Source organism: Panthera uncia, chromosome B1, assembly GCF_023721935.1.
Source record: "Panthera uncia isolate 11264 chromosome B1, Puncia_PCG_1.0, whole genome shotgun sequence".
Lineage (NCBI taxonomy): Eukaryota > Metazoa > Chordata > Mammalia > Carnivora > Felidae > Panthera > Panthera uncia.
Window position 1 is genome coordinate 71,836,812 of NC_064811.1, and position 27,243 is coordinate 71,864,054.

The following is a 27,243-nucleotide window of genomic DNA, read 5'->3' on the forward strand; positions in this document are numbered from 1 at the left end:
AGACATTTCTCCAAAGAAGACATGATGTTCAACATCACTCATCATCAGGGAAAAACCTCAGGTTTTTCCCTGAGGATGTGAAGAAAAAGGAACACTTGTGCACCGTTGGTGGGAATGCAAACTGGTACAGTATGGAAGTTCCTCAAAATTAAAAATAAAACTACCCTATAATCCAGTAATTGCACCACTGGGTATTTACCTGAAGAATATGAAACATTAATTCAAAGGGATATATGCACCCCTACGTTTATTGCAGCGTTATTTATAATAGCCAAAATAAGGAAGAAGCCTGCGTCCATTGATAGATGAATGAAGGAATATTATTCAGCCATAAAAATATATATACATACATATGGAAGTTCCTCAAAAAATTAAAAGACAGTATGGAAGTTCCTCAAAAAATTAAAAATAGAATTACCCTATGATCCAGTAATTGCACTACTGGGTATTTACCTGAAGAATATGAAATACTAATTCAAAGGGATATATGCACCCCTACGTTTATTGCAGCATTATTTACAATAGCCAAAATAAGGAAGAAGCCTGCATCCACTGACAGATGAATGAAGGAATATTATTCAGCCATAAAAATATATATACATATATATACAAATAACATTATTTCACTCATATGTGGAATTTGAGAAAGTAAAAGAACAAAGGAAAAAAAGACAGACAGACAAACAGACTCTTAATTGTAGAGGACAGATGGTTACCAGTGGGGAAGTAGGTGGGGGAATGGGTGAAATAAGTGAGGAGGATTAAAAATACACTTTTCTTGATGAGCACTGAGTAACATACAGAATTACTGAGTCACTATATTGTACACCTGAAACTAATATAACACTGTATGTTAACTATACTGGAATTAAAAATTTTTTTAAAGGAAATGAAAAGTAACTCACAGAAAGAGAGAAAATATTTGCATATCCTGTATTTACTAAGGGGTTTATATCCAAAATACATATAAGACTCTTAATACATATAAGACTCTTAATAATAGAGACAATCTGATTAAAATATGTGTAGAGCATCTGAACATTCCTCCAAATAAATAAAAATAGCCAATAAGCACATTATAAAAGATATTCAACATCAGGGAAATGCAAATCAAAACAATGAGATACCACTTACCAGGGAGATTCCAAAATTCCTCTGAAAGAGCAAATATAATAGAAAAATAGAGGACAAGAAGGAGCCATACAAAAACGAGAAACAAACATGTATACAGTACTCATGTATTCCCACTCATGTGGGAAGTTAATATGTGATAGAGTTGGCACTGTAAGTTAGGAAAGAGATATGCTACTCAGTGTATAATTTGGCAACAACTATCTATTTGAAGAAAAATGAAACTGGATCTATACATGATACATGCCATATAAAAAAGAAATTCTAAATAAAAGTGAAAAGGTAATCATAAAAAAGCTATAAATATAACAGAAGAAAAATACGTAATGTAATACCTTTGCTATTAATGTAATATTAAGCAAGAAACAGTATTCAGATTTATTAAGCAAGATACAAATGTCAACAAAAAGAGGAAGAGTTGAAAAGTTAATTAAAATTTTTTTAAATTTAATATATAAATTGCCATAAAGCTAAAGGCAAACAATCAAAAAGAATTTTTGTAATTTTTTTTTTCTAAATAAGGATTAGTTTTTAGAAAACCTAAGGGACTCCTACAAAGCAACAAGAGCCACAACTAAAAAAATTCAAAGCACAAGACAGACACAAATTACAGTGAAACACAAATACTAATGCCACCTACCACCTAAATCTAAAATATACTCAACTTCACAAATAATTAGGATATCCTTTTTTCCCATTAGATCAACAAGTACTGAATTATGTGTTAACATTCAGCATAGCAAGGTTACAGGGAAACAAGTATTCTTAAACACCAATGGTAGAATCATAAATTGTTACAGCTTCATTAAGGGCACCACACATTAACTTTAAAATGTGTATACTCAGCCAAGCAGTTCCACTTCTAGGTTACCTTTTCTATAGAAATAGTTGCAGATGTACATAAGGAATTAAAACAATATATTCACTGCAACACTATTTTCATGTAAAAGAATTGACACTTAAGTGCTTATCAGTAGAGGGAAAATTAATCAGGCTAGGGGAAATTCCTAGTATTCAATAGTTAAAGAATAACATATGTAAGTAGAGTGATATTAAAAGTTCCAGTGATACTAGTAAGAGCAATCAAGCTTCATAATATATGTATCATTATAAGACTTATATTTAAAAATTAAAGTTTTATGGCTGTGTTCAGACATAAGGATGGAAGGATATATACCTACTGGCTATGGATTTTTATCTCTAGGAAGGAGAGGTTGGCATGGGAGGTATTAATGGCGGAGACTCATGGTAGAGACTTTATTTGTATCCTATATACTTTCTATATTATTTGAGTATTTATAATGATAATATTACATGATCATCTAAATTTAATAAACCTGTAACTAGGATTACATATTGAAAACCTATAATTTAAGAGTCACCCAGAAATCCAGAATACAGAGCACCAAACATTCATCTGCTGTTAGTGCATTTTCTTCCATTTTATAATTATATATTTCATAGCCAGTTATCTTTTTATATCTAAAATTTTATGTTCTTTCAAAAGTTAACATTATTTCATGAAGATGTTTCTTTATTCAAAAAAATCTTCCTCACCTATCAACTAGACAAGGTATTCACCTTAGGTATTAAGAAAAGCACTTCCTTTGTTTGCCTTTTAGTGGGTCTTGGTAAGAATTATCCTTGAATCTCAGCATTCCACTGATCATCTTTGTAACATGAATGGACTAAGTGTGGTCAAAAGTTGAAATGTCTACTTTTCCTTAACTTGGACAGAGGAACTTCAAAGACAACATAAGCCACTTCTGCCTCTTTAGAATCAATCAGATATAGGAGACAGTACAGTACTTGGTAAGAAGTTCAAAAACAGTTATCTGTTGTAAGAATTATACTCTATTTCAGTGTGAAAAGGACCTAGTAGTGACTTCCAGAACTGTAAGTTTAGACACACATACCAAGTAGATCACAACAAAGTACATATACTTGATGCTGTTGAACTATACACTTAAAAATAGTAAAATGGTAAATTTTGTTAGTGTATTTTACCATCAAAAAGGATAAAAGCTATACTAAGCAGTAGAGCCTATAAAAACTCATTACTTGATATTTTTGATTGACTAATTGAAGCAAGTTACCAGAAATTCCAGATCAAGCCCAATCCAGTAAGTCAGCAATGAGGTATGGATCTGTGAGTTATAAAATGATCACTTTACTTACAAAATCATTTTCACCTCTTCTAGAATTTAGGGTTTCAAAATTATTGAACACTTTTCTAGTTATCTCTATTTCTTACATGTAGGTCACTAAACAAAGGTTTATTTTGAAGATAGGAGTAAAAATAAATACAGCCTAATACAAAGCTTTTGAGTAAGAAATTAGTAGAGGCTATGTGTGAGATATTTATTCATAAAACCCTAACATATCCTATGAAATGCTATTATTTAAAACTTAAATCTCTAAGGTTACAATGGGGATAGTTATTAAGGTAGAACATCTCACCAGAGTAGGCTGTGAATGTCCTGGAACCCTGGAGTCACTATGATCTAAGCCAGAGTTTATATTTGGACAGTCATTCTGAGGTTTGTACTATTCCTAGTTCTGAGCTGCTGAATGAGCTTAGCTGAGTATATAAACAAATACACTATTAAAAAAATTGCTGAGAATTTCTGACGGCTTTAAAAGCGGGAGCGTTCTTTGTTCTTATTACTAGAAGAAATGTGTTTTATATCAGTGGGGATTAATAGATTAATTAATAGGAGAGTTAAAAGCAAAGTCCCTGGATTGCAACATCATATTTTACATATCAACAATGAAATACCTTTAAGGAATAACAGGGAAAAGAAAACATGAAGTTTTGCAAACATTTTTATGGCCAGTGCTATAGCAGCCACCAAGGAGACTACTTTATTTCTAGTCTAGTTTATTCTTAGAAAACAAATGTAGTTGAGGTTACATTTTTCTGTCACTGACATATTGAGCTTGAATTTTTTCATTTATTAGCAATGATTTTAACTATCACATTAAACAATTATGCACTATATTATACTCCTTCCCTTTCTGCTAATCAATGTTTCAGATTAGAATTTTTAAATGCCCTTTTTTAGCAAAAGTAAAATGTATTTCCAGAATTTTAAAGGCAGTTGTTTGAAATATTACAAATTATGGTTTCACAAAAGGCATATTTGCCTTCTTCAAAATTGGGATGAAAAACAAGGCTAAATGCCCAATAGCAAGATAGAACTTCCCCAACATAAACTGGTTGACTTTTCAGTCTGAAATATGACTCTACATCCCAAATAATTTCAGGCAGTAACAAAGGGAAAAAGTAGTATGTGATAATATTAACAGCAAAGCTCCATTAACTTACTGAAAGCAATTTGGCCCAAATACAGTGGCGAGATTGTGAACATTCATGCGATTCTGCACATGGTGCTTGGCCACTTCTGTCAAGAACTGGCATAGGTACTTGAGGAGGCAGTAGTGGACGTCTGGCAGCTCTTTTATTAATGCTCTTAAGCTACTGTCCTGAGCATCATTTCTGTCATCTGGAAAGAAAAAGAATAAGAAAAAAATGCTCTCAGGCATATTTCATAGTAACGACAACAAAAGCACAGAGGCATAATAAAGTCTAACATTTTATTCAGGAAAAAATTCCTGAAGACTTAAATATTAAGGCCATCAAAACGTGGGGGTGGGGTGGGGAGCAGTTTTGCTTTTTCTTTGATTGTTGAGTATTTAACTTTCCTTGATGTTAAAGATTTACTAACTTATTCAAGACACTCTGAAAATCATGAGCTTTACTTAGTGCATTAAATGGGTTCATATTTCACTTCTGTGTGTTCCTTACCCAAAATTAAGACTGGCTTTTTATCCATTTGATTAAGGTCTTCAAGTTTGTTAAAAACAAGAATCTCTTGGTTGAATAAGATTTAATACAGGAGACATTTCTAGGTCACAATGAACAAAACTAAACTAGTGATCAGGAATCTAGATAGAGAAAACTGAAGGAAGCTATTTTTTTTTAATGATCTATAATCCTATTTAGGCATGTACTGTATGTATGGATGTACGTACGTACTTAATTAATTTTTGAGAGAGTGAGAAAGCAAGCATGGGGAAGGGGCAGAGGAAGAGGGAGAGAGAGAGAATCTCAAACAGGCTCCACACTCAGCATGGAACCTGACACAGGGCTCTATCCCACGATCCTGGAATTTATGACCTGAGCCAAAATCAAGAGACAGAAGCTCAACTGACTGGGCCATCAGGCGCCCCAGAGAAAACTGAAGGAAACTATTAATTTCTACATAGCTTTTTCTCTTTCCCATGTCACAGAGTTTAGAATTTGGTATGTGCTTTTTATACAAAGCCTACTAACCTATATAAAGCCAAAAATATCTTACAGTGAGCCAAAATTCAGACACATATATGAAAAGTTTCCCTCAATTCTCAAAGATTTATGTAATTTGTCAATATTAAATACAGAAAAGTTATCTTAAAAATTTTGTGTACTATTTTCTTTCAGAGGCAAATATAAATCTTTTATAGCAAATACTTTAGGGGAATAATCATAATCCGTCCTTTTAGGCACATGTCTAAGACAATGAAAACTTAATCCAGTTATAACTAACATACACTGGATTCCTTAACTTAGATAGGTCAGCTACTTTTAGCCAGTCAAGTGTTAAGAAACAGCAAAGTGAGGCAAATGTGTTGCAGTGGAAGAGGATTAGTCAGTGTTACAAAATGCATGCATAACATGATGCCACTGAAGGAAGTGAAAACCTAGAGAACATGCAGAAAGTCACAGAAAGTGCTGCTGAGTGGCTGCAGTGCTAGGATTAGGAAGGTCAGGAGTCACTTCCTGGATTAGAATCCTCCTTCTGGCACTTGCTACCTGTGTGAACTTAGACTCGATACTAGACTCATTTATAAATATACTAAACTCATTTATAAATGGGAATATTAACTACCTCATTGGGTTGTGATGAGGACTGGATGAGTTTAAAGTTGCAACGTACTTAATATTTTTCAAGTTTTTATTTAAATTCTAGTTAACAGTTGCAAAGTACTTAAAACAGAGAGGCTTACACACAGTAAGTGCTATGTAACTACTTGTTAAACAGAGCAACTTCTTTTACTTCACCATCACTAATTTGATTTTATGAGAACTGAGGTTTTAATGACATGTCTTTTAATATAATGAGCCCATTTCACCTTTATGAATGTTAGAATACGGGATGCTGCCAAAAAATAGCAATGCCAAAAATGTACAGACTTCAACCTTTGTTAAAATCGCTTTGGAGAACATTCCCTTTATGACTGGAATAATGATTTCTCACTGACCACAAATGATGTGATCCAATAATGTATACAATGTATAAATAGTTTTCTTGGTATTAGAAAATTTTATTTACTTTAAAAAAAGAAAAATCATATTTAAATACTTTGATAATCCATAAAACCATGTGGTATGTTGCTTATGATGGCATTGTTTTCCACTGTATTATGATCTTGACTAGGTAAGAAATGGAAATAATTAAGTTTGGAGTGATTAAAAACTAACTGAAAACCACCCATTTCTCATCCCTTTGTGTTATAAAAATAAATATGAACTACAAGAAAATGAATTCGATTTTGCCCTTTTTATTTTCTTACAGTGACTAATCCAGAGTGAATCTGGGTGTTTGCATGGGTGTGTACTGTCTGCCTAAAATTGTGGTTTAATTCCAGTATTTAGGAATACAAGCAACAACATTCTAACAGCCTTGATAATGGGCCATTAGCCTTCTGGCTCTGAGATGAAACTTCAGATCCTAAGTTAGACGATGTGTGAAGACACCAGATTAAATAAAACAAATATTGAAAACAGTTATGAGTTTATGACAATAACATCTTTCAAAAAGAAGGAGCACTTCCATCATTTACTTCCAAGTTTTGAAATACAATAGATAATTTTCCCAGAAGTAAAACTGACAAGTAACGGGAAGGGAGACAAACACACACAACCTAATTCCTTTATGGCATGAATGGAAGGATCACTAAATGTGTTCTCAAAGAGAAAACGCAGTTGAGGAGAAAGTATCTTGTACGTGTTTCCTACCCCAAAGCATTTGTTTCCTATGACTCAGTGATTCACTCACTGGGCGAGTGAGTGTCCTCTCCTTCACAGGCTTGAATGGCAACACACTGAATTTGAACTATGGATACTCACAATTTACTTCCTCTGTTCAGACATACTGACACTGCCGTAAAGATCTTAATTTATTAGCGTAACATTTGTCACCTCTTTTCCTACTAAGCACGTGCTAACATACTAGGACTCTGTAATTAGCACTGTTTCTAGAAACGTGGTATCACTGCTATAGCCAGCCTGAAGTAATCTTACAGACAAGATTTCCTATACGTGAGAATAATTGTTCAACACCTTTAGGGGAGCCTTGGAGAAGTATGCCCAGCATAGCATCACTGGGCAGTTGGCAGTATTTGTGCAAATGTGCCTTTTGATGCCTGAGAGAAAAAGTTCATAGTAATTACTATTGCTTGCATTATTCTTTGATGTGCTGATACGTAAATATAATAAACATTGCCTTGTCATTCATACTCTTGCGTTGATATTGGTAATTACAATGGCTTCCTCAAGGTCTCACATAAAAAAAAGTGAGCAATGTTTCTATTTTCATGCACATTTATTCATATATTATTTGTGATACTTAGCACATGCTTTGTGCATCTGGCATTCTCTAATGCTAGGCATACAGCACAGAAAATAAACTTCATGCTTTTATGAAAGTTATATTCTAATTTTTTTAAATTTTTTTTAACATTTATTTTTGAGACAGAGAGAGACAGAGCATGAACGGGGGAGGGTCAGAGCGAGGGAGACACAGAATCTGAAACAGGCTCCAGGCCCTGAGCTGTCAGCACAGAGCCCGACGTGGGGCTTGAACCCACGGACCGCGAGATCATGACCTGAGCCGAAGTCAGCCGCTTAACCGACTGAGCCACCCAGGCGCCCCTGAAAGTTATATTCTAATGGGAGAGACAGGCAGTCTAACTGTATATATGTGAGTGGTAACATCAGTGCTCGGAAGAAATATAAAGCAGAATCAGGGAGAATAAAGTGGAGTGACACAGGGAGGGAATGTTATTTCATTCAGCATGATCAGGGAAGGCCACTCTGATATGGTGACTGAGCAGAGAGCTGAAGGAAACAGAGAATTGTATGTTAAGCAGTAGTAATGGCAACGGCAAAGGCCAAGTTTGGGAGGGTGGCAGGAAATGAAATCAGGAGACAGTGCGGTGGGGGTCGGCGGGGAGGGAGAAAGAGCCAGGGAAGATCATTACAGTCTTATTATAAACCATGCTCCCCCGCAACCCTGAGTGAGAGTTTTGAGCTGTGAGGAGGCTGCATTTAAGAGGACCACCCTGGTTGCTGTGCTGAGTCTGGACTGTGGGGGGGTGGGGGTCAGTAGAGGCAATGGAAAGCGGGCAGCTGAGCTGGGAGACTCCACAGTCCCTGAGAGAGAGGCTGGTTGGCCTGGAGCAGGTTGATAGCAGTGGGATGGCAAGACATGGCCAATTCTGGATATAGTTTGTATCTTGTTTGTTTTATATATGCAAGTTCTTTGTTTTCTATGTGAAAAATACATGAATGGAATACACATTCAATCATTCAACAAATATTTACTGGATGGCTATTCTGTGTCTGGCACAATTCTAAGCGTTTAGGATACATCAGCAAACACAGCAGAAACCCCTGCCCTCAGGGAACTTATGTTCTAGTAGGTGTGACACTGAACAGTAACTACAGTAATAGGGATAGAGGGAATTCAGAGTCCTGGCCCCGGGGTGATGGTGGTAATTACAATTATATACATGCTTTGTCAGCAAGGCCTCATTGAGAAAGTATTTGATGTTTATTGTCGGTTAATGTAAAAAATTCGCAAACCAGCAAATGTAAGCTCATTCAGAGTTGGAGGCTGAGGTGTAAACATCTTTTAAATTCCCTCAATGCCTTGCATATAAAAAGTGATAAAGAAATAGTTTTAATAGAATGATGCTTTTAAGATACATAGAGAGTAAGACAAACTAGTATAGAAATAAAAAGACATATATTCCAAATTTTGAAGAAATGTGGAATAATTTAGTCCATTTATACAACCAGCTGGATTGAAGTGTTGAGTAGGAAGGGGATCACAGAGGATCCAAATGATAACAAAAGTGTCATTTGATGGTCAAAGGGTAAGGACACTCAGCAATGAAATTCCACACAAGAAGAAGTGAAATGCACCTCTGCAGTTGTACTGAAATATTTTAACTGTTTAAATTTGTAGTTATCTCTAGAATTAAACTGGAATAAGAATTAGAGTATGTTATAATTCACAAGGCAAAAGGTTTAAGAAAACTTTGCAGATGGAATAGTGGTTAATAATTGAAATAGTCATCATTTTCCTTGACATTAATCTTTTCATAGGACAAGAACTTTCTGTATTAAAGAGTCACTTCAAATTACACAAGTTTTCCTGAAAGTTTGCATTTGCTGTTGGCTAAATTTGAACTATTTCTCAAGCTAAAAAACAACTGCACAATGAGCACAGTATATATAGTATACAGAGGAAACTACTCAGCACTTAAAGACTGTACCATAAAAACTTTTGTCCCAGATTAAGTAGCAAACATTGAACCACGTGGCCAGTATTTGTTCTCATTAAAAAAAGATTATGATCATAATCAGTAATGCTGAACCTATACCACGGGATGGCACTTAACTCTAATCTGGACATTCATCCTGGTGTTTGTCACGTGCTTTGACTTTTCAATGACCATGAAGTTATACTCTACTTACAGCCTTAGGCTCAAGGAGAAAAAACAACAACAACAATAAAAAGAGCAAACTGCTAATCTCTACCACGATATATCTCAGAGCCACGAGAAGGTCAGCCATTAAAAGAACCAAAATACTTAGCCTCATGGCGCCAGATTTATCGAAGTAGCTTTTTATTTCCTCATTAAGCCTCACAAAGGATTCATGAAAACTTGCTAATCTGTTAGAACAATAATAAGCTGTTGCTGATTTTGAAGATGAGGAAAGGTCACAAGCCTGAGCATGTGGAAGCCAAGAAGAAACCAGCAAGAAAACAGGGATCTTGGCCTTACGACTGCATGAAATGGAAAAATGCCAAGGTTCCAAATGAGCCTGGAAGCAGCTTCTCCCCTGGAACCTTCAGATAAGAACCCAGGCTGATTGACATCTGGGTTTGGCCTTGTGAACCTGGAGCAGACACCAGCTGGGCCCACAGACTTCTTACCCACACAACAGTGAGGTAATTTGTGTGGTTTTAAGCCACTAAATTTGCAGAAATCTGTCACAGCAGGAAGAGGAGTCTAATAGATCTCCAGTTAGAACGAGACTGAAACAGAGATTAACTTGCTCATGTTCACACAGCACCAAGTAGCCAAGCTATAAATCAGGTATGGCAGTAGGACCTCAGAGCATATGATCTGATCAGTGTGCACTAACAAACTCAGATATAGTTGTTATCATTGTTACAGAGCAACTACCACACTGTGTCATACATGTAAATGTTTAACAAAAGTTTCCTGAATCAGCAAATGAACAAGCAAAATTGCTGAGTATTGGGGGGGGGGGTAGTCTTAATTCATTTATGATACATTATAGCTTCTTAGGTCCTGAGGCGTAGGGGAGAAGCATTTTAATACAAGCCTACACGAATGTCTAGGCACAAAATGCTTTGTAGAATACGTGAGGACAAAACATAAGTTATATTTCTTTCTAAATATGCATTTGTAAACAATAGGAAAAAGAATCATAAAACGCCAGCTACATTGGAATACACTGGGTTTTACCCTTGCATTTCATACCACAGGAATGGAATCACTTCGTTAGTGTGGCGAGAAGCTTATCTAAACAACATAATTATATTTTCTGGTTACTGGAATTGGTAGATTTCTATGTAAAAGTAAAGGTTCTATTTTTACAGCTCTCTTAGAATCCTTGCCAATGACAACGTTCTCAAGGCCTCACACAAATTTCTCAAAGGGTGTGATGATAAAGTGACTAATAAAATTTAATCAAGTGCAGTCTATTCTTAGATATTAATGAAACTACAAATCTTATTCTGATTAGATTCTACAAGACTCACAGGTGTGTTTACTACAAATCAGCCAATATCTACACTGATACTCCTGGCTCCCAGAATGAACCTGCATGGAAAGGCAAAGGCCTGTAGGATAAAAAAAGAATTTGATGATACTTTACTTTTCAGTCCCATGACAAAATACTCCTAATGATGCCTAAATAGTATATCAGCAAGTCTATTCCGTGGGCACTTACTGAGTGCTGAGTGCTTGTTAATGGGGACAAGCTGGCATAGATAAAAAGATAAGAAACACATGAAACAGTCCATCTAAAGTCAAAACTGCAAGTTCACATCTAGGCTAGATGTTAGACACAAGCATTTAACAGCTAAAGAACCTGTTTATGTGGGAATGTCAGTACACAGGAGAGTGAAAAAAAGCAATCGCAGCACTTAGGAAAGGGAGCCTCCTACAATATAATATGTGAATTTTTAACAATACTGGCAATATCCCAGCTAACAAAGCTTGGCTCTTTCCATAAATCTAGTTCTATATTAAAGAGGCAAAGTACAGTAAGTGTGTAATTTCAGTGGAAATCATTTTACCACCAGTTCCCACCCTCTAAAACCCTAGTGATCCAACGCTCAGCTATAACTGGACTTATTTGGTGTCATAGGAGGTACACCAACAAACCCAGTTTTTAAGTCTATTTTGGATGTTGCCTCCTTCTCCCTTAAGTCCTCAAATTATTTATGGAATCAGTGTAAAGGTTGATAATTTCCACGGGTTTAGCAAAATACTGGTATTCACAGAATACAGCTTGACAGAGTTAGGGCTGAGCTAGAGGCGACTAGCAGGCCAATCATTTGTCATCCCTTCAAATTGATATTCTTTTAACTTTCATTACATTTTTTACATGAGTTGATTTCCTAATGCAAATAATATATATATTATATATATCACATAATGTATATAATATACATTTATATATATATTAATTTACTGGCTGTTCTTTTTCTCTTCCAGCTCAAATAAGATGCTCTTCACATAAAAACATTAGTGACAAATGCAGAATTTACTGGAGATTTCATCAACTCACAATTCATTCTAAAAATCTCCAACAGACATTATCTTCTTGGCCCTTAAGGAACTGGTCTCCTCTCTGTCCTCTTCAAGTTTATAATTCATCTGCTATTAAAATTCTACTGCCTCGACTACAAGGATAACTAAAATTAAAAACAGATAATAATAGGTGTTGGCAAAGATGATGAAAAATCAAACCTTCATTTATTGCTGATGAGAATGTAAAATAGTACAAGTATTTTGGAAAACCATTCCTTAAAATGTTAAACAATGTCACCCTGTGACCCAGAACTTTCACTCCTTGGTAGATACCAAGAGAAATGAAAACACATGTCCCTACAAAAACTTGTACATAATTGTTCGTAACAGTATCATTCAGCCAAAAGGTGTAAATAACCCAAATGTCCATCAATGGATAAATGTGATATGTTCATACAACAGAATACTAACCAGCCATAAAAAGGAATAAAGTACTGATGTTCCAACATGGATGAAACCTGAAACATACACTAAGTGAAAAAAACCTGTCACAAAAGACCACATACTGACCTCATTTACATGAAATGCCCATAAATCTAGGCAAATTTATGTAGCTAGAAAGATTAGCACATGCCTAGGGCTGGGAGAAGTGGGAGAGGTGGAGAGGAAGGGAGGAGAGTGCCCACTAATGGGTATAGAGTTAGTTTCTTTCTTTCTTTCTTTCTTTCTTTCTTTCTTTCTTTCTTTCTTTTTTGGAGTGATAAAAATGTTTCAAAACTAGATAGTAGTGTTGTTGTATTCTGAATATACTAAAAGCCACTGTATACTTCATTTATTATTTATTATAATTTATTGTCAAGTTAGCTAACATACAGTGTATACAGTGTAGCCTTGGCTTCAGGAGTAGATTTGCATGATTCATTACTTATATACAACACACAATGCTCATCCCAACAAGTGCCCTCCTCAATGCCCATCACCCATTTTCCCTGCCCCTCCCCAACCACTGCCCATCAACCCTCAGTTTGTTCTATGTATTCACTGTACACTTTAACAGGGGCAATTTTATGGTGTGTAAATTGCATCTCAATAAATTTGTTCTAAGGAAACTATGTTGGCTTTAAAATCAAGTATAAGATGGGGCTCCTGGGTGACACATTCAGTTAAGCGTCCAACTTTGGCTCAGGTCATGATCTTGCAGTTCATGAGTTTGAGCCCCGTGTTAGGCTCTGTGCTGAGAGCTCAGAGCCTGGAGCCTGCTTCAGATTCTGTGTTCCCCCTCTCACTGCCCCTCTCCTCTCATGTTCTGTCTGTCTCTCTCTTTCTCAAAAATAAACAAACATTTAAAAAATATAAAAAAGGTCTCCTGGGTGGCTCAGTCAGTGAAGTGTCTGACTTCGGCTCAGGTCATGATCCCCCAATTGGTGAGTTGGAGCCCCTCATCGGGCTCTGTGCTGACAGCTCAGAGCCTGGAGCCTGCTTGAGATTTTGAGTCTCCATCTCTCTCTGCTCCTCCCCTGCTCACAGTCTGCTCCTCTCTCTCTCCCAAAAATAAACATTTAAAAAAACTAAATAAAATCAAGTATAAGTCAGTGGAGACCTTTTAAAGATAAGCTTATCTACTTTTCCTAATACCTTACTAAAATGACAATGAAAGAATTAAGAAATATAAGCTGTCAAGATAAAAAGAACAGCTGACAATAGTGGATTAAAGATCTTTACAAAGTTACATACACATGAGTATACATATACACACGCACATACACATTCAAGACCAGTTGTTCTAATGCAGATTAACTGCTCAGCCATGGGCTCTCTATCCAAATTTGCATAATCCCACTCACTACTTAATGTTATCTGGTACAGTCAAAAAGGAAAATAAAGATTTGTATGCATACTTAGCAAACAAAATATAATCTAGTTGTCAAGATCTACAGTCTTAGACATCATGGGGGGTTATAAACACAAATAAGGTTTTCCTGTCACATGGATCTAGGAGGGAAGTAGAACCAACTGGAATGTCATCGAAATGTGTAGTCAGGTTTGGAAACCTCCAATTTATTCCAGTGGAGGTCTTGCAGAAACCTGATTGACTGGTTCCTTGGGCAAATATGCAAGTGGCAACTTTTTTTTTTTTTTAATTTTTTTAATGTTTATTTATTTTTGACAGAGACAGAATGCAAGTGGGTTAGGGGCAGAGAGAGAGGGAGACACAGAATCTGAAACAGGCTCCAGGCTCTGAGCTGTCAGCACAGAGCCCGACGCAGAGCTCGAACTCACGAGCTGTGAGATCATGACCTGAGCCGAAGTCGGACACTCAACCGACTGAGCCACCCAGGTGCCCCGCAAGTGGCAACCTTTAACTCTTTGGGTTTAGGTCTGCCCAGAAACACGGAATAGTTTATATATTTGGCATTGTTTCTAGGAAACCTAAAAAGCACATAATGAAAATGGAAAGGGCTTAAATATGGAGTTTAGTATAATGATTCTGTTTTTCATAGAAACAAATTTGAAGGTTGAATAATTTCAAAAGAAGGGGAACTTCTCAGTAAGAAGGAATTAAACCCAGGGAAGGAAATATGTCATATGCTTGCTATGGAGCTCATACTATCCAAGAAGAGATTACTTAATAAGTAGAATTGTAACTAACCAACATTTGCATGGTACTGTAATATTTTCAAGGCAGGGCACCTGAGTGGCTCAGTATGTTAAGCATCTGACTTCGGTTCAGGTCACGATCTCACGGTTCATGAACTTGAGCTCTGCCATCAGGCTCTCTGCTGTCATCACATAGCCTGCTTTGGATCCTCTGTCCCCCCTTTCTCTCTGCTCCTCTCCCACTTGCACGGTCTCCCTCAAAATAAACTTAAAAAAATTTGCAAGGCAAAACCACTCAGCTAACCTCCAACAATAAAAATGGCATTATGATACATAGTATGTATAAAAGACAGGCTTAACTCAAACTCACCCTGGTGAATTCTTCACGTAATGAAGAAAAACATAACTCAATCTTAGGCACAACTCAGCTTGTTAAATTAGGTTTCTTTACAATTAGGCATTGTACTGATTGAAATGGTCCTGTTATTAGGGTGCTTTTCTTTAAAAAACAGTTGCTGACTAAATTATCAAATTCTCATAAACTAAAATTCACAGGCTTGTAACTCTCACATATTGTTTGCACAGCTGCTACTATAAAATTCTGTTCCATTTAAAATCAAGTACAGGGGGAGAAAAAGGAAAGGGGGAATGTCCATTTTAAGAAAAGGATTGATCACTTGTATTTATCTAATTAAATCTGCTTCCCAAGAACCCACTAAAATGACAGTAAAAGATGTTTAAAAAGTATACGCACAAAAAAAGGGCAAAAAAAGAACAGCAGAGGAGAGAGAGGGAGATGAGATTTCAAAGACATTTGGAAGTGAATGCAAGGGACTGAAAACCCCAGTCTGTTCTAAGGCCTGTCAAGGCTCACAGGAGCCTCCACCACCCTGTACATCCAGGCAAGCATGCGGTTAGGCAGGAGGGCTGAGGCTTAGTCCATGGATAATGTCAATGGATTCTTACACTCTGGAGATAGTGAAGGGCTAGAGCAAGGAGCATAATTGAAAATCTGAGGACCAGTGAAAACCTGCTTAGAAAGAATGGGTGCATTAGCACACTTCCTACTTCCATGCTCTTGAGGAACGAGATGGATGAAGAGAAAACTATGTCCACGTACAGACATTTGTGTGTCCCCAAATCAAATAGGCTACATTTCCCTCCATCTATACCCACTATCTAATCCTCTTAAAGCAAAGTATATCAGTAGACAAGCCCACTGTCCCCATATACAAATGTTTCTCTTAAATCCTATCATCCAAGATCACCCATGTTTACATGAAGAAATGCAAGAAATCCCACAACACAAATATATGGAAAAGAAAACTATAAACAACAACAACAACAACAAACTTGCTATTATCCTCAGAAAGATAAGATTAAGAATAGGATTCTAGGGGCGCCTGGGTGGCGCAGTCGGTTAAGCATCCGACTTCAGCCAGGTCACGATCTCGCGGTCTGTGAGTTCGAGCCCCGCGTCAGGCTCTGGGCTGATGGCTCGGAGCCTGGAGCCTGTTTCCGATTCTGTGTCTCCCTCTCTCTCTGCCCCTCCCCCGTTCATGCTCTGTCTCTCTCTGTCCCAAAAATAAACAAAAAAACGTTGAAAAAAAAAAAAATTTAAAAAAGAATAGGATTCTATAAAAAGAATAGAGTGCTTTGAAAAAGAAATAGCACTAATATTTTGGATATTAACAATATAAAAACTAAAATTTAAAAAACAAGCTTGGAAAATACAGTTGAGAAAATTGCATAGGAAATAGAATTAAAAGACAGTGATAAGACAATAAGCATTCAAGACGGTGATATAAAAAGATCCTGAAACTATCTCCTCCCACAGACAAAACCAATCTAAAGCTACATATGGAATAATTTCCTCTGAAAAAGACCTGAGAAACAGTGTAACAGCAACTGCACAAGTATGAAAGAAGCACACTGAGATGGGTAGGAGAGACAGAGACATTCTCCCCACCCCCGAAAAACCCACTTCAGGTACAGGAACCCACAATACAGAGGGATTTCAAAAATATGTGACTTTTTCCTGAGAAGCAAGGAATTTGTGTCCCACATCAGGCACCCCAACCCTTGGGACCTACAATGGAGAGATAGGCTGCCAAAGCATCTGGTCTTGAAAACCAAGAGGTCTTACATTCAGAAGAACCATAGAGCTGTAGAGAATGGAGAACCCACTCTCAAAGGGTATGTATGCAGATTCATTTGCCCCAAAATCCAGTGCACAAGTAGTATGAATAGTACCTAGACCTTATGTGAAGAAGATCCACTTGCTAGTCTTAAAGCCTCTGCTGGAGAGACAGGAACCTATTGAGACTCTCTGGGGATGGAGCCATTGGCAGGTGCAATTTTTGTGTTATTCTACCTTGGTAGTACAAGTGGTGGTTGGTGCTATGTTGGTACTCTCTAACCTGCTAGCACTGGTAGGTATACTGCTGCCACAGAACCATCAGGCCAAGTAGGTGAATTCCCTGCCCCTTGTGCCACAGCTGCAGGTGCATGCAGCCCACACATGGGATGCCCCTTGAGCACCTGGCTCTAGAAGCCAGGGGGGAATCACACATCTGGGCCCTCTGGGCCAACTTCCACACATGGCCAGTCCTTCAAGACTAGGAGAGGTAGCTATTTTGCCTAATATGTAGAAATTAACAGAGAAAAGTCAAACAACATGAGGAAGCAGAGGAATATGTTCTAAAAGAACAAGGCAAACCCTCAGAAAAAGACCTCATTGAAATGGAGATAAAAAAAAAAAAACTACTTGATAAATCAGAGCAATAGTCATAAAGATACTTATAAAACTTGAAGCATGGAAGAACACAGAACTTCAACAAAGACACAAAACATAGCAAAATACCAAACTGAAGTCACAGAGCAGAATATGACAGCTGAGCTGAAGAATATACTAGAACTGTTCAAAAGCAGACTAGACTAAATACAAGAGTGGATCACTGACCTAGATGACAAGGCACCAAAAATCACCCAAACAGAGCAGCAAAAAGCAAAAAGAATTAAAAAAAAAAAAAAAAAAAAAAAAGGAAGATAGCTTAAGGGTCCTATGGTACATAAGGAGACTAACATCTCCCTTACAGAGGACCCAGAAGGAGAAGAAAAAGAAAGGGGGCAGAAAAAATTATTTGAAGAAATAATGGTTGAAAAGCATGGAAACAATCTAAAGGTTAACAGATGCATGGATAAAGACACACACACACACACACACACACACACACACACACACACACACACTGACACTATACAAAGGAATATTACTCATCCATAAAAAAAGGAAATCTTGTGATCTACAACAATGTGGATGTACCTCGAAGGTATTATGCTAAGTGAAATATGAAACACAAAGACAAATATATATGATATCACTTATATGTGGAATATAAAAAATAAGACGAACCAAACTCATAGATACAGAGAACAGACTGGTGGTTTTCAGGGGGGAGGGACTTGGGGAAAAGCTAATATATTGTTATCTACTAATTTTGCCTCAAAAAAGAAAAAGAAAGATAACATAGGATAATTTCAAAGACCCAAAGAGGGTATTTTCCACATAGGATGGACTTAGAGTGCCGAGAACAATACACTGAAAAAAAGACTCTGGGAAATAGCAGGTCCAAGAAGGAAGACAGGTAAGAGATTCTCAGAATCAGCCCTGCAACCAAATTAGATGGGAACAGAAGAAAAGGGGCCAAAGAGGAATCTCCCCAGAAATAAAGAATTGATAAATTATTTGAAAAGTTTTGAAAGGTTAGTGGATTTATTGGAAAATTTTTGCAGTTTGAAAAAATCTGCAGATAGGTTTATAGAAAATTATGTGAGTGAAATGTAAGACACATAACATCTCACACATACACACACACATACCCTTATGTAGTCATAACAAGTCAAATATTAATTAGGACATCAACTAAACTTGTGATACAACACTACTGGGAGAAATTGCTCGTTGGAAGAGACAATGTAACAGCTAATTCTACATATTTCATAAGCAGAAGTGATGAGATAATGTCTGCAAGAAATTAAGATATAACATTGTAAGAATATTATCAAATGGAAGCAAATACCAAGGAACAGCTAAATAAATGAAATCTGATTTCCTCTAGGAAAGAATTGAGGACTTCCAAAGGGTGTGTAGGGGTTGGCTGGTTTTCTTTACTAGTCTCTTAATTTCATTTGATTTTTGTTAAAGAACTATATGCATCTATTACATAAAATAATTTCTTTTAATAAAGGAAAAATATGTCCAAGAGAGTGAAGATGTATTTTAATGAAAGTAATAAAGTTACTTAGGAATTGGCATTTCAGTATTTGATTAATTTTATTGAAAGATTACCAAATCCAACTAGATTTACATCCCACCCAACACATTCACTATGCTTACTGTTGGAATCATGTGCCTGTTTTCCAAACACCTCTGTTCATGTAATCCTCTCTTCCTAGATTAGACACTACCTATGGGAATTCTACCAGTCATCCAAAGCCTAGGTGAAGTACTACCTTCCTCTGATCATCTGTTTTAGAAGGGATCCCTCCCCTTCTGAACCCTACTTCTATTCCGTGTATCCTGGCTCACTATTACTTCTTCTATTCCCAAACAAAACTGGAAGCTCATTGCTGGCAGGACAGTACCCTACTTTTTTATGGGAGCAATAGTAAAGCAAATGCCTTCACCTCAAAAATTGAGAAGAAATTTTTATTTTTGAGTGAGTGAGTGAGAGAGAGAGAGAGAGAGATCATGAGAAGGGGAGGAAGCAGAGAGAGAGAGGGAGAGAGAATCCTAAGCAAGATCTGCACTGTGAGTGCAGAGCCTGAAGTGGGGCTTGAACTCAATGAACTGTGAGATCATGACCTGGGCTGACATCAGAAATCAGATACTTAACCAACTGAGCCACCCAGGCAGTCCTAGAAGGAATTTTTTAATTGCCAATTTCATATACATAACAGGCAATGTTTATTTGCCTCATTTTCCATTTCCATTAAAATCATATTTTAATATGATTCAATTTACATTAAAATCATATAACAAACAAAATAAAAATTAACTGGCAGTCGATACAAAAACATTCCCAAGTCCATCTTGTGTGATTTGCCAACTCAACCAATAATCAAAAATACAAGTAGTTTCAATTAATTTGGGTAAGAATTTTGAAATCCTTATTTGAACCCCAAACTGTGGCCTTTTGTTACTCTTTTCTACTCTTTCTTAATTATTAGGCAGGAAGTGTACTTATTCTTCTATAACACTTTTGTGATTTTTTTTTTTAAGAGATGGAAAAGGTAGGATACAGAAAAGGTAAAGAGATCAGGGTTAAGCTTGAAAGTAAAGAAGTGGGGGGAACTGCACTAAATGGCTTGCCTTCTTATAATCAAGAAAACAAAAGGCAGAGGCACAGGCTGAGGATGAACTGGGACATAAGCATGGGGGAAGGAAGACTACTATGAAAATGTGGATTCCTACATCCCATCTCTATAGAGGATGATTTAATTGGCATATGACAGGACTTGATCTCTGGGAATTTTCAAAGCTTCCCAGGTAACTCTTATGGGCTGCCACAGCTTAACATTTATTAAATGGCTTAACATTTATTAAATATTTATTTATTTTTGTTCTCAATTTTGCATGGATAATCTCAGTTTCCCCAATAAGCTCAGGAAGTAAATACTACTTTAAAGGTTAAGGAAAGGCTAGGGAAACTAGGAGTGGTGGTTTTAAAATGTCCACAAAGCCTGACACTCACTCCTTTAAAAGAGGGCACCAAATCCCCCTCCCCTTGAATACAGGCCAAATTCATGACTTGATCTTCATGAATAGAACATGGTACGAATGGTGCTGCTTGTCTTCTGAGGCTCAGTCACTGAAAGGATGGCTTTCATCTCTTTCGAGTTGGTCATACCAGGGGAAGCCAGCCAGCAGCCAACGGGAGAGACTGATAGAAAACAGAGCTGTGGCCTCTCACCAAGAGCCAGAACTAAACTGCCAGCCACGTAAGGGAATCACCTTGGAAGCACATCTTCCAGCCCCAGTTAAGCTTTCCGATAATTGCAGCCCTTGACGGTTCTGGACCACAACTTCCTGGCAGACTCTGAACCAGCACTGTCCAGCTAAATCACACCTAAACTCCCAACCCACAGAAACAGTGAAGGAAAATAAGTGTTTACTGTAGTTTTAAACCACTAAGTTTTAGAACAATTGTTATATAGCAATAGATAGCTAATCACTAAGGTACAAGGTTCATTTGATCATATTCATGCAGCTAACAAAAGGCAAATGGAGATTTGAAACTAGTCAGAAAGGATCCAGATCTTCTGCTCTAAGCCATGTGCTCGAATTTCTTTCTTCAAAATGAAGATTATCCTGCCTATACCTTATTAGAGCTGGTGCTGGAATCAAAAGATACTATATAAATAAAACATCTGCAGCTATTAAACTGAATAGTGAGTAGGTACTCAGCATCTATTATTACCACTAAAAGACATAAATTCTTAAAAAGAATATTAAAACAGGGACAGAAAACACAAAAGAAATTATCTATATAAAGGAAACATACCCCCATAAAAATTTTTCCCATGGCAGATCATTTATTTTAAATTCATTTGTTACTTCTAGGTATGCTAGTCCTTTAAAACTTCTAGAACAAAAACATCAATTCTGTAGTAATGTCTCACCTAATTAGCATCCACTACAGGATTTTGCTACTTTTTACTCATATACCTATCAATTGCCATACATTTTTAAAAACAGTGTTATGGACTAAACTTTGTTCATACAAAACACACAGGTTGAAGCTTTAACCCCCAAACTGACTGTATTTGGAGATAGGGCCTTAAGGTAATTAAGGTCAGATGAGGCCACAAAGGCAGGGCCGTAATCCAACGTGCTGGTGTCCTTGTAAGAAAGGGAAAAGACACCAGGAGAGCTCACACACAGAGAAAAGGCCATATAAGGACACAGTGAGAAGGTATCATCTGCAAGCCAAGGAGGGAGGTCTTATCAGACACCACCCCTGTAGGCACTTTGATCTTGGACTTCCAGCCTCCAGAACTGTGGTGATAAAATAAATTTCTATTGTCTGGATGAGTCTACATAGAGGACTATAAAATTCACATCTTTAGCCTTCATCCCTTTCTCCTAAGCACTGACATTCATTTTATTCATCTATTTAAAATAAGCTCCTCTTCACGGCCCAATAAGTACCTTCCCCTTGTGACTTTCATTATCTGTTATTAATGGACCAATTGTCAAGATGCCACACCAGGATCTCTCTTCCTTCTTCAATAGCAACAGCTGGATCTGAGACGATTAATAAAGAGATCACCAGAACCTACCAAGCTAATAGCATTTGAGCCTTTGGCATAAGTCCCAGATCCTACCTGGAGATAGGGAAGGAGCATTAGTCAGCCACAAAACGTTCCTAGAAAGTTCATGTCTATGTTTCCTTTCGGGACAAACGATCAGGTCTGACAGGCGGAAGCATTTTAATAAGTAAAGGACCCACCCTCGGTACAGACAGAAAAGACTGAATTACTGAAGACAAAAACAAAACAAAACAAAACAAAAAACAGCTGTCTTGGGTCTCCTCAAAGCACTGAGTTAGCAGGGAGCTCTCCCTGGTGCTACTTCAACCTAGTCTTAAAACTTCCTTCCTGATTTATTAGTTTCTATTCACAACAGTGTGACAAACTGGCCTTCTGGCCCTGTGGCCCTCCTCAGAGGTATGGGCATCAGGATCCAGCCACCACACTACCCCTCCCGTTCTTCAAGTCACATAAACTCAAAACCTTCTGGTTATCTTTGACCCCTTTCTTAATCTCATTATCTAACTATTGGCCACCCTGTTCTGTTTATGTTTTCTTTAAAATTCCATTACCAGTTTCTGTTGAGATGCTGAGAAAGTTATGGAGATGGATAGGAATGCACTTAATGCCACAGAGGTGTGCAGGTAAAAGTGGTTAAATAGTCAATTTTATATTACATGTATTTACCTCAATTAAAAAAAATTCCACTGCCAATTATTTGTCAGATACAGGTCCTTAGCACGGAGACCTCCGTTTCCGCCAGTCTTCTAGATATTCTCCCTGCACGCAGCCTCTTCCCATCCATCCATCTTACATAGCATCACTTAAAATACTGCTTCCATCCTACGACTTCTTTCTTCAAAAATTTACTGTTTGTAGGTTAATATTAATTCCTTAACCTAACATTCGATACGCTCTACCATCTAGTCTCATTCTACTTTTTAGGCAATATCGTGTGCTAATCTCCTGTAGCTACCTACTGACAGCTCTGCCAGACATTTCTCTTTTCCACAGACAATGTTTTTGTTTTCGTGCCCTTTTCCTTGCCTAGATGATTTTCCTCTCCATCCAAAGTCATCTTATGCGCCCCAGTTTGTTTACTTTTTCCACAAAGTGTTCTCTGGCCACCATAATCTAGACTGATTTCCCCTCTCTTCTTGTTACCACTGACAGGATATTCTTAATACTTATTTGAAGAACTGTAGAATGTTTACCACACACATTCTACCTCCTCCAATCACACTCCTTGAAGTCGGGATGTTTCATCTTTTATTTCTTGGTATCATTCTGTATCCAAGTTGAAGGTACTAAATAAATATTGATGGACTGATCCAATTCCAACTCACCAAGTAAGAAAAAAAAATTTGTTGTGAGATAGAGATACTTGTATTTATATTACAGAAGATTTCTAACAGGGAACTTTCAGATAAAGGGGTTTCTAGTTAATCCTAAATGAAATGAATGCTATCCTAAAACCTTTTTATTGCTTGCAATCCACATCTATTCCCAAAACATATGTGCGATTGTTGAAATAAAAACTAGACACGTTACTGGCCCACCAAGATAAGGATAAGAAAAAAAAAATGGAACATTGCCAAGCTGAGGCAATTAAGCTAAAACCTCAATCAAGAAAAGTGAGTAGTCGCAGTGGGAGGGAAGTTGAACATGGCAACAAGAAAGGATGATCACTCAAGTCCTTTATGGTCTCTCTTCAGTGTGAATTGTCTAAACCAGGGCTTTGACTCAAGCAAAAGGTTCTGGCAGACATCAACTTTAGTCGGAAGTTTTTGATAAACATCTGGTATGCAGAAATCTTGGTATGCTAACCTAAAATAGAATCTCAGAACTTCAGACCTCAGTCAAGTCTAAAGTTGAAAATCTGTTATTAGTGAAAGAATCTCAATGGTGTCCTTCCACCCAGAGGTCATTGTTGGTTTACATGATCAAAAGATGACCTAGAGCAGCAGGGATGCTTCCATGCAGCATTCAGACTATCCTCTATGCAACTGTTGGTTTAGCTTCAATGTCTTGAAAAAATACCTAGTTGAGGCTCCAGAATTCTGTAAAGCATGAAAGAGAGGATCTTGATCTGGAAAACTAAGTATATTCAATGATCAAATAGCTTGCTCTTTACACAGGATAGAACTCAAAGGCCCTTAACACTTTTTAGAAAAGAAATCTGGCAGAGGGTTGTGACAGAATCTAAAAGCTGCTTAATCTGTTGTCATGAGGACTGAAATATAAAAGCAGGGTAGTTTTTACTAAGGAAGTTTTATCAAAATAATGTCTAGTGAAAAAGGGGAGAGGAGAATATAACTGGCCAAGTGGTAACATCTGCCTTTAGTGAGTCTGTGAAGAGCCTTGCCGCTTCCAGCTTTCGAGTGACCTGTTGTCATGTGTACCCTCTTCTGTAAAAATACCATATACAGCAGAAACCAACAGAAGCACCACTGCTTTTCTTTCTTTTTCCACCACCTGAATTAGGAAAGAAAAATTTATTTTCAAGAGGCTATACTGTCTGATACCTAAAGCATACTTTATTCCCTCCCCTCACTTAGCAGCTTATCACTAGTAGGTACCTTCATTAATACTTCCTTTATTGAACCTATCAGATGTAGCCCCAGAGGTTTTCAGGAAATGAGAGACTACCACCACTAAGGCAAATGTTAGGGTCTCTGCCCCATTTAGAATTTGTTATTTGTGCATAATCACACAACCGCTTGAGTATATAGCCAGTCTTACGTTTAAAATGACAGCATTTGCTTTTTGGCCATCAGGGAAAGAGGTCATGAATGAAAAGATATTGTACAAAGACCAAAATTATTACAAAATATCACTACAATGTAATTAATAAAAATAAAACAGTGCATTCTCCTAATCAAATGCAAGCTGTTCTAAGAAACGTGATAAAACCTTTTAAAATTCACAAGTATTCACAAGTATTAATATTAGTATCTAATATTAAGACATAATATTAATAAAGATTCTTAATGCTATATATTTGATTCTTAATTATTTTGTATAAAGCACATATTTAAATCTTCAACTAGCTTTTGTAGCAATTATTTTTAAATGATTTTCAGAAATTTATTTAATTATTTCATCATTTATTTTTATATTTATCATTTATATTATATTATATTTATATCATTTATATTTAATCATTTAATTATATTTAAATGATTTTCAGAAATTTAATATCTCCATGACAAGGATATTATATTCCTTACCAGAATCATTTAGGGAGTAATGTTTACCCCCTTGAAATCCTCACACATGTAAACGTGAAAAAGTTGTTTGTTTGTTTTTAGTTTTTTTTTTTTAATGTTTGTTTTTGAGAGAGAAAGACAGAGTGCAAGCTGAGGAAGGCCAGAGAGAGAGAGGGAGACAGAAGCTGAAGCAGGCTCCAGGCTCTGAGCTGTCAGCACAGAGCCTGATGAGGGGCTCGAACTCATGAACTGTGAGATCACAACCTAAGCCGAAGTAGGAAGCTTAACTGACTGAGCCACCCAGTGCCTCAGAAAGTTCAGTTTCTAATGAACAAGCCTCCAATATGTCACTTGCACTTATTGATATAGAAAGCTTAAAATACTGAAATAACCAGAACAAATGGTTCTGTATTTTGTACTTTCATATATAATCATGATTTTTCAAATAGAATACAACGTACAACATGGCCTTCTAGCATAACCATTCTTTAGTACATATACTACATGAGAATAATTACTCTGCTACTTTAGAGGAATGTGGCTTTAAGTAACATCCTTTTTAATCTGGCAATTAACACTCTTACAAATATATTTTCTCTTTTTCACTCTAACTTGGCAAAAATAAGAATAAAATGGCTTTTCAAGACTAAATCATTGTTCTTACTATATTTAGGAAGGAGAACTAAATAATGATTATGCCTATAGTTACTACCTTGACTTCACTCATATGAGGACTTTAAGATACAAAACAGATGAACATAGGGGAAGGGAAGCAAAAATAATATAAGAACAGGGAGGGAGACAAAACATAAAAGACTTAAATATAGAGAATAGAGGGTTACTGGAGGGGTTGAGGGAGGGGGGATGGCTAAATGGGTAAGGGGCATTAAGGAATCTACTCCTGAAATCATTGTTGTGCTATATGCTAACCAACTTGGATGTAAATTAAAAAAATAAATAAAAATATCAAAACAAAAAAAAAATGAAGTTTCTTCATTTAAGATCACTTCATCATGCAATCAAAAATAAATTTTCCTCCAGTTGTGTAAAAGGAACACAATTGTTTTAGGACTCAATCTTGCTTAGGCGAGAAACACAGCCCACTGTTGACCCTCCAGTCTCAAAGGTCACTAACCAAATACAACTTAATTAATATCTCCTACAGAATTTAATGCCTTATTTCCACTCCTTCTATGATAGCTACTCGCCAGAAAAGAATTTCTCTGGCCCACAAACATTAGAGTTTTTCAGTATTAGTACACTTAATGGTGGCATTTCATAATCCGTTTAGTATTATTTTAGGGTAGAAAATGAGGGCCTAGAGTAAAATAGAAAAATGGATGTTGTGGAGAAACCACTAATATTTAAAAGTTTCTCTTAATATTTGAAATTTAGGTGTTTAATATTTAAAGGCTTAGTTTTAACCAAAACATAAAGCCGCCTGAAGTGCTGGACGTATTTAAGTGCACTAACCCTGGAAGAGTTGAATGAATCGAGGCTGTAGGGCTGAGGTGATCACGCGCTCTGGCAGCTCCCTCAGGAAGAGCTTTAACAGACTGGCTGCTGAGCAGACGTCCCCGTCTTTCCCGAGCTCCACCGGCACTCCGCTCTCAAACTTCCATCGGAGCTGTTCCACCACCTTTACGTTGCCATTCACCCTAAAAAGGCCTTCCTGGGTGAGTCCTGGGGCAGGTGAGCAGACATGCAAGAAAAGAAATAGAGGTCTCTCACAAACAGACACTAAAACTCTAAAGAACCATAACAACAACAGAAAATAAATTTCAGTGCAGGATTTTCCAAATAATTATCACCTACTGGGAGATGTTCATATTTTATAAAGATGCTTTGCTAGAATAATAAATTTGCAAAT

At 36.8% G+C, this 27,243-nt stretch overlaps 1 protein-coding gene across 2 annotated transcripts in view; it reads right to left on the bottom strand.

Moving 5' to 3' along the window:
* FAM13A (family with sequence similarity 13 member A) overlaps window positions 1–27,243 on the bottom strand; it is a 330,318-nt gene that overhangs the window by 264,276 nt on the left and 38,799 nt on the right. For both annotated transcript variants that reach the window (XM_049630875.1, XM_049630874.1), the window contains exons 3-4: window positions 26,847–27,056; window positions 4,460–4,637 (exon numbers count right to left, since the gene is read on the bottom strand). In XM_049630875.1, coding sequence (XP_049486832.1) covers window positions 4,460–4,637; window positions 26,847–27,056 — 388 coding nt within the window. The remainder of the gene's footprint in view (window positions 1–4,459; window positions 4,638–26,846; window positions 27,057–27,243) is intronic.